Below are 10,067 nucleotides of genomic sequence, written 5' to 3'. Positions count from 1 at the left end.
TGTAACCCCTTCTCTCGTGCCTCCGAGCTGAAAGCAAACTTCACATTTCTTCCCTAGTATCCGATAAGGCTGGGATTATGGCTTCATACTTCTCAGATATCATCTGAAGGGAAAGCAGCATAACTTTACAGAGAGGAAAACAGAGAGGGCTAGCTTAGAGCCTGTATTAATGTTGCTCTTTTGGACTTGTATTGTTATGGTGATTAATCCCACCTTTCCATTTAGCCTTGTTTGATAAATTAAGGACAATCAACTTTATTCAAGGCTTTTTGAGGATGGGCCTTCCTAACCATTCTTCAGGTTTTTTTAATGCTATCATGGCAAGTTTGAACCTAAAATAATATGGAAAAAGATAACAACAGCTTTCTTTAACCTTATGTTGTTCAGATATTTTGGCCTACGTATTCCTGGTGTAGAGTACAGCTATATAGCAACTTGGAGCTGATTTCAAAAACTACTTTGGAGAACATTAACGGGCACGAATATGGTGCTTGTCTGCAACTCTTTAAAGCAGCCATGTCCTCTCCTGGGATCTGACAACTGCCCACTGCAGCTGATATGACATTCCAGGAAAAGATGAAGCTGCTTTAAAGAGTTGCAGACATGTGCTATATTTAGTATATACCAGGGGTGAAATGCTCCCGGTTCGGACCAGATCGCCCGATCCGGTAGTGCTGGCGGTGGGTGGTTTGGAGAACCGGTAGCAGAAATCCCTGCCCCCCCCCATGCCCAGCTGAGCCGCGCGATCATCAGAGGCTTTTTTTTTTTACTTTTAAAAGCATTTTTCCTTTTCTTTTAAAAGCAAAAAAATAAAAAAATGATTTTAAAAGAAAAAAAAGCCTCTGATGATCAGGCAACTCAGCTGGGATCGTCAGAGCCTTTTAAAAGCATTTTTTAAACAACCTCTTCGGCCGAAGAGGTTGTAGAAAAAATGCTTTTAAAAGTAAAAAAAAGTTGGCCACGCCCACCCAGTCACATTACCCCCCTCACCAAGCCACGCCCACAGAACCAGTAGTAACAAATTTTACATTTCACCACTGGTATATACTGTACATCAAAAGTAATACATGGCCCTAGTATTGACATAGTACAAACTGGAGCAAACTGTCCTGGGAGAAGATACAATCAGGGCTTAGAAGAACTGTAAAAATGGTTGGGATTTGCAAGGCAGAGTTCTTGTTGTATTCTAACCTTTCTTAGTCATGTCTTAGTTTCTTTCAAATACCTTTTAGGCTGCAATTCACAAATTTCTAGCCGATGTTAATTATAAAAGCTAAGTATTTGGAGATCTCATCCTACATATCCGGAAAGCACCGAGTTAGTATAACCCATTGCACTTAAGAGAGTTTTGTTGGGCTGTTTTGTTATGAGCTGTTTTTGAGTTGTTAGGCTAAGTTTGCACAACTCGGTCACATCCTTCAGTTGCGTCAAAGATTGCTGATTCTTACATACAGTTCTCTGACCCGTCTCCTCCCATTTTCTTCTCTATCCAGATTTTTTTCCCCCTAACAAAAGTAATATTGGCTCCAGATGCAGCCACTTTGATCTGGCTTGGTTCTTGTCCGTTGGCTGTCATGTTGGGTCCCCCAACAAGCGTTGAGATGCCGCCTCCTTCCACTGCCTCCCCGCTAAGCGATTGTGGCGACTGCTTGCTGATCATGGTAAGCCTGGCGACCGTCGCAGCTGTGTTCATCGTGGTCTCAGCCATCCTGTGTGAACGGGTTTTCCGGGGGTCCCTGCCCCAAGAAACAGGAGCTGTGCCAACCGTGTGGAGGCAAGGAGGGACGCTGTGGATTGAGCCCCCGCACAATAATAGACAACCAGATGTCCTCTCAAGGCCATCAGCTACAGTCCCACTTTGGATTCAGCGCTCAAATGACTGGTTCCTGGATGTTTCTCCTGCAGGACTAGAGAGCTACGGTTCCACTGAGGACCTCCAGGGAGAGAGCCCTAGTCCCAGCAGCACTAGCCCTCTCTGGAGCCCCAGCGAGACATCTTGGGCAATCCAGCCACACGTAACTCTGCCAGACATAGATAATTTCTTTCGAAATAGTAGCCATGTTACTTATAGTTCTCAGCACTTGGTTTAACTGAGGGCAAAAAGGCCCCAATATTCTCTCTTGAATCCAAGGTTCAAAGATCTGAGAGTAGCTTACCTGATGGCTGATCAACAATATCTTCTACTTCAGAACATACAAAAAATGCTTTGATATGTATGTATGAGTGAGAAAACACAAACTTTGTTCCAGGAAACTCCCCTATTTAGGAGCAAGGGAGGAGAATGGAAAACGGGTCTTGAAGAAGTTCTAGATCAGGGGGTGTCAAACTGGCAACCCACAGGCTGGATGCGTCACAAACCCCAGCTCCACACCCACCCCAGCTCCGCAAAGGGAAAAAACGTGAAACATCATGTGACAGCAACATGATGCGGCGAGTTTGACACCCGTGTTCTACATCAGGGGTCTCCAACCTTGGCAATTTTAAGCCTGGCGGACTTCAAAGCTGGCTGGGGAATTCTGGGAGTTGAAGTCCACCAGGCTTAAAGTTGCCAAGATTGGAGACCCGTGTTCTAGATCATTGTCTAGATCGTTCTAGATCATTGTCAACCTGGTGACGGAGGCAAGTATTTAAAGGCTGGGGTGAAAGGAGACCAAAACGAGTTTTGGAACTAGAGGTGTGTTCCTTGGAAAAAGATGGTAAAATCATAAAGACAAGGAAAAACAACAAGGAAACTGATACAATAGCCCTCGACTTATGACCACTGTTGAGCCCAAAATTTCCATTGCTAAGTGTGTTTTGCTCCATTTTACAACTTTTCTTGCCACTTGTTAACTAAGTCACTTCAGTTGCCAAGTTAGTAACAGGGTTGCTAAATGGCTTTTCCGATGGAGTTTGCTTGTCAGAAGGATGCAAAAAGTGATCGCATGACACCGGCACACTGTTGCCAAGCATCTGAATTTTGATCCCGTGACCACAGGGAGGCTACAATGGTCGTAAGTGTGAAAAATAGTCATGATTCACTTTTTTCAGTGCCGTTGTAACTTCGAACACTCACTAAATGAATGGTTGTATGAGCCTCGGTGTCACAGTGGTTAGAGTGCAGTACTGCAGGCTACTTCTGCTGCCTGCAATTTGGCAGTTCAAATCTCACCAGGATCAAGGTTGACTCAGCCTTCCATCCTTCCGAGGTCGGTAAAATGAGGACCCAGATTGTTGGGGGCAATAGGCTGACTCTAAAACCTCTTAGAGAGGGCCGTAAAGCACTGTAAAGCGGTATATAAGTCTGAGTGCTATTGCTATTGTAAGTCGAGGACTACAATCAATTAGTGACGGTGCAAAGTCATGACAGACCTCCATGGAGGTACTTCTGACTTGATTCCAAAATTCTGACAGCCATCTTCTTCCTCCCCTCCATGATTTGCGTCACCACATTTTGGGTGATCAACAACTAGCCCACCCCATGGCCATTTGCAATATCCCGTGGTCGCGTGAATGCGTTTTACAGTGTTTCTGCTAAAAACCAAAATATAGCAAACAGCAGCCACTTACCCACTTCTGCATTTGCTTTACAACTGCGACAAAAAAGTATCCTAAAATCGGGTTCATTACGGTCTTAAGTCTTAAGACTACAGGTAGTCCTCTACTTACAACAGTTCGTTTAGTGACCATTCGAAGTTACAAGGGCACTGAGAAAAGTGACTTATGACCATTGTTCACATTTACGACCGTTGCATGGCCACATGATCACAATTCAGACGCTTGGGAACTGACTCAAATTTATGATGGTCGCAATGTCCTGGGGTCACGTGATTATCTTTTTGCGACCTGCCAATCAAAGTCAAGGGAGAAGCCAGATTCAGTTAACAACGGTACTACTAACTTAACAACTGTAGTCATTCAACTAACAAATATGGTAAGATAAGTCATAAAATGGGGCATAAACTCATTTAACAAATTGTTCACTTAGCAACATAGATTTTGGGCTCAGTTGTGGTGGTAAATTGAGGATTACATGTACTTTTCTTAAAAAAAAGATGCATTCTAAACTTTTATGTACTACTCATCTCTCTTCCATGATTTTTCTACACCTTCAATCCCTAAATTCCCTTAGATCAGTGGTTCCCTTTTTTTGGCCATGCCCCACCTAAGCATCTCTAAAATCCTGATCCCCCCATGACATATAATTCTTACTATTCAAGAAGTGAACTCCTACTCACGCGGAGGAAGCCTAAAAGGCCATTAACTTGGTTTAAATAAGGTTCCAAAGAACATGGCATCCATGAAAGAGAAAAATAAAAGAACAAAGGACAGTAGAAGTACTGAGGAACTTAATAGTATGAAAGGATATGAAAAAAACAGCAAATAAGGTTTCAAAACATATAATAGAGAACTGAAATGCATAAATATAAAATAATTTTAATGAAAGCTTTTTCTGTAATACTTTGATCATATTAATTACTATACATATTAAAGGTATCTAACAAATTCAAAATACAATTTGAACTTGCCTCAAGATCATATGAAGATCTTGAAGAAAACATATGAAGAAAACATGAGGATCGGTTGCAGGAACTGGGTATGTCTAGTTTAATGAAAAGAAGGAGTAGGGGAGACATGATAGCAGTCTTCCAATATCTCAGGGGCTGCCACAAAGAAGAGGGAGTCAAGCTATTTTCCAAAGCACCTGAGGGCAGGACAAGAAGCAATGGATGGAAACTAATCCAGGAGAGAAGCAATCTAGAACAAGGGGAAATTTCCCAACTGTTAGAACAATTTATTTATTTATTTATTTATTTATTATTTCGATTTATATGCCGCCCTTCTCCAGAGACTCAGGGCGGCTTACAATGCATTAAGCGATAGCCTTCATATTTTTGTATATTCCTGCTTAGTAAGGCTTTCAGCCCCCCCTAAGCAGTGTTCTATTTTATACAAAGTCAGCTTATTGCCCCCACAATCCGGGTCCTCATTTTACATATTAAAGGTATCTAACAAATTCAAAATACAATTTGAACTTGCCTCAAGATCATATGAAGATCTTGAAGAAAACATATGAAGAAAACATGAGGATCGGTTGCAGGAACTGGGTATGTCTAGTTTAATGAAAAGAAGGAGTAGGGGAGACATGATAGCAGTCTTCCAATATCTCAGGAGCTGCCACAAAGAAGAGGGAGTCAAGCTATTTTCCAAAGCACCTGAGGGCAGGACAAGAAGCAAAGGGTGGAAACTCATCAAGGAGTGATCTAACTTAGAATTAAAGAGAAATTCCCTGACAGTTAGAACAATTACTTAATGCATTGTAAGCCGCCCTGAGTCTCCGGAAAATGGCGGCATATAAATCGAACCAATAAATAAATAAATAATAAATAAATTAGTGGAACAACTTGCCTCCAGAATTTGTGAATGTTCCAACACTGGAAGTTTTTAAGAAGAGATTGGATAACCATTTGTCTGAAGTGGTGTAGAGTTCCCTGTCTAAGCAGGGGTTGGACTAGAAGACCTCCAAGGTCCCTTCTAACTCTGTTATTCTATTCATATTTACAACGCAGTCTTATTCATGTCTACTCAGAAGTCAGTACCATTGTCTTCAATGGGCTTACTCCCAGGAAAATGTAGTCTGTTTAAGTTAGTGAGATCCTTGTGCTTGATGCCTAGTGCAGAGAGATTTTATATTAGGCTCCAATTTAGTCAGCTTCATTCTTAAGTCTCCTCGTTTAGTGATATCCAGTCAATTCTTCAGTAGCAAATCATTTACAGCACTAAAGCCACATTCAGCTAAATATGAAGATGGGAACTAAAACAGCAGTTTTCTTGCAAAGTAGGTTGAATTTGGGTACTTAGTTTCTGTCTCATCACAAAGCCATTCCATCGCTCCTTTTATATCGAATAAAGTTTTAAGTGATGCATCATTTTGCATTTCTGAGAGTTCTTATTACTGCATTGAAACATCAGATAGAATCATATATATATATATATATGCAAAAAATTAAAATCTCGGGTGTTTTCCCGCGTCATTATAAATAAGTTGGTTAAAATATTTAAAATCCTGGTTAAAATCCCAGCTTAAAATCTTCTAAAAATCCTTACAGAGCACTCTGCAAGGTCCTTTAAAACCTCAGCTAAAATCCTACCAGTGACTTTAAAAGTTTTCTTAAAGCAACGTTTCGACAGGCTCACAACCCTGTCATCTTCAGGCTCTGTTTCATGTAGAAGCTATGGGTTCTCTGCTTTAAGAAAAACTTTTAAAGTCACTGGTAGGATTTTAGCTGAGGTTTTAAAGGACCTTGCAGAGTGCTCTGTAAGGATTTTTAGAAGATTTTAAGCTGGGATTTTAACCAGGATTTTAAATATTTTAACCAATTTATTTATAATGACGCGGGAAAACACCCGAGATTTTAATTTTTTGCATATGCACACCCGTGAAAACCTAAGACAAATATATGTGTGTGTACAGTTAATATATATATACACATACACACAGGCATAAAAGGAAAGGACTGGTACCCTTGGACAAGAGGGGGTGGGGCTTGTGCTGTTCAGCATAAGGCTGGTGACCACGAAATTTTCATTTTCTGCTGTAGTGCCGTGGTTACAGATTGTTCTCCACAGTGACTGTTCAGGTCCAACTCCAGGGCCTTTGAGATGCCTAATTAAGACCTTATATTTTCCTGGTCTAAGGTGGAATAGGAATATTTTAGAACTGCCTGTTCCTAAGGACATAGGGTATGAATGTTAATTTATCTAATTTTATATTTCTGGAGCAAGGCCCCAGAACTATGTTCCAAATTTCCAATCCTTTAACCTTTATAGTTCAAAGGAATGAACTGCAATTCTTAAAAGCATGAATGTTGCAGAAATATCTACCTGAAAAGGCAAACATGATTAAAAACAACAACAGTAAAAAATGAGCCAAATGCATCACACTGGGAAAATTTATATGCAAAAACTATTCACCCAAAACAGTTGGCACCGTTTGAAGGAAAACGGATGTATGCTCTTGATTTCTCTTAACTTTCTGCTTTTGGCCCTCATGGTTTATTTGTGTAATTGGCCCATCATCACACAGGAAGGGACACGTATGAAGAGCTCTGTTTATGGAAGTTGGCAATATCCCTCCCATGTCCTTTGAAGGACGACAGAACCACAAGTTCTGCTGCTAAAGGCATCGTTCCTTTGGTTGCGCTGCCAACGCTTTAATGGTGTTTATTTTTATGGGTTTGTGTTTTACTGTTAGAATAATATTAGTATGATTACTTGCTCTGAACACCTTGCAGTAAAGACAGTTGCCTGTAACAAAGACATTGATAAACTACCTCCTCAAAACTTCCCTTGTGTTCTTTTGTGGTCTTGAGTCATGAGTAGCTCTGGAGAGAGAAGGGAAACCATACAGAAAGGCCTGCACCATCTTGAGACAAATCGGAAATGTGAAACGAATCTGGAGATCTGAGTCAGTAACCATTAAAAAGCTTCTTGCATCACACTCCTTGCTTTTCTGCATGAACTGAATTAGGCCTACTGTGGCCAAAACAGCTGCCCAAATGCAGAAGAATACTACAAACTCGTGTGTTAACTCTGGCAAACGTGTGGCACTCCAGAGGCTCCTGATGCAGACCTCCCCATAATCTGAGCTATCTTGGGAGTTGGGCAGGTAATCCTTGATTTATAACAGTTCATTCAGTGACCGTTCAAACTTTACCCCTGCTGCCAGTGATTCACTTAACAACTGTGGCAAGAAAAGTCGTAAAATAGGGCAAACTCAGTTAACAGATATTTCACTTAACAATAGAAATTTTGGATTCAGTTGTGGTCATAAGTCGAAGATTACCTGTATAGACTACCTGTGTACTACCTGCAAGCAGCATCAATCCATTCCCTACCATCCAGCCAGATCATCTTCAAAGAAAAACCAGAAAGTCCAGTTGCCTCTTGAAAAAGCAGGGACTTTGGGACTACCTATATATCATCTTAGCTATATTTAAGGTGGCAAGAATTTTGTTTTGTTAACTCGGGTGATCAGTTTCTTATCTTGCCATATTTGCTCTTAACTAGTTAAATTGGCCTGTAGATGTTTGCTTATTGGTTTAATAGGTTTAAATGCCTCAACCACCATCAGCTCTGAGCAATTAACGGTACATGCCCAACCTCCATATGCAAGATCAAAAGTATACAGGTAGTTCTCACTTAACAATCACTTTCAGTTAGTGACCAAAGTTACAATGGACTCTGGGCTCTTAGCAATCAGCTCATCTTTATAGCTGCAGTGTTCCACGGTAATGTGACCATTTACGGTAAGGCACTTCTTTGCCAGTTTCTGGCAAAAAACATCCATAGGAATACATCAATTCACTTATCAACCACAGTGTTCATTTAATGGCCTGGCATCCACTTAATGACCGCTGCAAAAAAAAGTCATAAACTCAGGTCCAGTTGTGTGAGTGCTTTGATTTGTGATGGTCATGAGTTAACAATGGACTTATGGGCCCCATTATGGTTGTGAGTTGTGGACTACCTGTATGGAACACTGAGAAATTATCAGAATGATAATCTTGCAGAGATCTTGCAGATCTCGCAGAAGCGAGAGATGCAGATGTTACAGTTGTCATGTGTACAAACGGGGTTTACAAGTTTTCTTTCATCCATCCGCCATACCCTCTATTTTTACATCCTATGTGGTGGTTTCAAAGAGGCAGGCACTCTTACAACTGGTTTCAGCCTATATGGGATTTATCAGACACAGGTAGACAGGTGTTGGCCAATAGGGTTCAAATCAGTGGTGGGATTCAAATTTTTTTACTACCGGTTCTGTGGGCATAGCTTGGTGAGCGTGGCAGGGGAAGGATACTGTAAAATCTCCACTCCCTCCCCACTCCAGGGGAAGGTTACTGCAAAATCCCCATTTCCTCCCGATCAGCTGGGACTCGGGAGGCAGAGAATAGATATGGGTGGGGCCAGTCAGGGATGGTATTTCCGAACTACTCAAAATTTCCACTACTGGTTCTCCAGAACTGGTCAGAACCTGCTGAATACCATCCCCGGTTCAAACCTCTCTGGGGAATTGAACTCATGGATCTTGGCACTTTAGAGGACCAGGACTTAGCTCCTAAGACTATAGTCACTTTATAGTTGAAGTTATGCTAGTAGACCATCACTTAAATATGAGCCAGCAGTGTGCGGCAGCAGCCAAAAAAGTTAATACAATCCTTGGTTTTATAAACGGGCATAGAATCAAAATCATGTGAAGTATTAGTACCCATTTCATAAAAATTTAGTAAGACCACACCTGGAATAGTACAACTAGTTTTGGTCACTACGTTACAAAAAAGATGTTGAGATTTTGGAAAAAGTGCAGAGAAGAGCAGCTAAGATGATTAAAGGCCTAGAGATTAAAACGTATGAAGAATGGTTGCAGGAACTGGGTATGGCTAGCCTAGAGAAAAGAAGGACTAGGGATGTCATGATAGCCGTATTCCAATTTTGAGGCTGCCTCAAAGGAGAGGGCGTCAATTTATTTCCCAAAGCACCGGAAGGCAAGACAAGAAACAATGGATGGAAACTAATCAAGGAGAGAAGCAACCTGGACCTGTAGCAGTGATGGGTTGCCCCCGGTTAGCACCAATTCTATTGAACCGGTAGTAAAACTGGCAGGAGGCTCCACCCAATGACCCCAACGTCATCAAAATGCTTCTGCGCACGTGCAGAAGAGTGCACGCATGTGTGAGCGAAGCGAGCGCGCATGAGTGGCCCCATTGCAAACCGGTAGTAAAGGTAAGTAGAATCCACCCTGACCTGTAGGTTGTAAAAAGTGACAAGTGCACCTTGAATTGCACTTGGAGCCACAATGAAGTAGAGATGTTCTGTGATTGAACAGTTGAGACCTGACCCAGGACTCATTAACTGTCACCAAAAGTTTTACACATTTATCTTTTATATGAAAATACAGGTAGAAAGATTCCTCCACTTCTCCAGACAGAAGCCCCTCATAATGCGCGTGGAAATTGTTGCAAGAATCTCCTGTGAAACAAGATAAAATGAAAATTTCCAACTCAGGCTATAGTGATAAAACAACA

At 41.4% G+C, this 10,067-nt stretch overlaps 1 protein-coding gene across 1 annotated transcript; it reads left to right on the top strand.

Annotated features, from left to right (window-relative positions):
* The first annotated feature begins 1,601 nt into the window (after positions 1-1,601).
* C4H16orf54 (chromosome 4 C16orf54 homolog) lies at positions 1,602-2,090 on the top strand. Its single transcript, XM_087893550.1, has one exon. It carries the CDS (start codon positions 1,602-1,604, stop codon positions 2,088-2,090), a length of 489 nt encoding a protein of 162 aa, XP_087749676.1.
* The last annotated feature ends 7,977 nt before the right edge of the window (positions 2,091-10,067 follow it).

Source organism: Pantherophis guttatus, chromosome 4 (genome assembly GCF_059756535.1).
Source record: "Pantherophis guttatus breed Tessera chromosome 4, ASM5975653v1, whole genome shotgun sequence".
NCBI lineage: Eukaryota > Metazoa > Chordata > Lepidosauria > Squamata > Colubridae > Pantherophis > Pantherophis guttatus.
The sequence above is the reverse complement of the archived record's forward strand: the minus strand, read 5'-3'. Positions and strand labels throughout refer to the sequence as shown.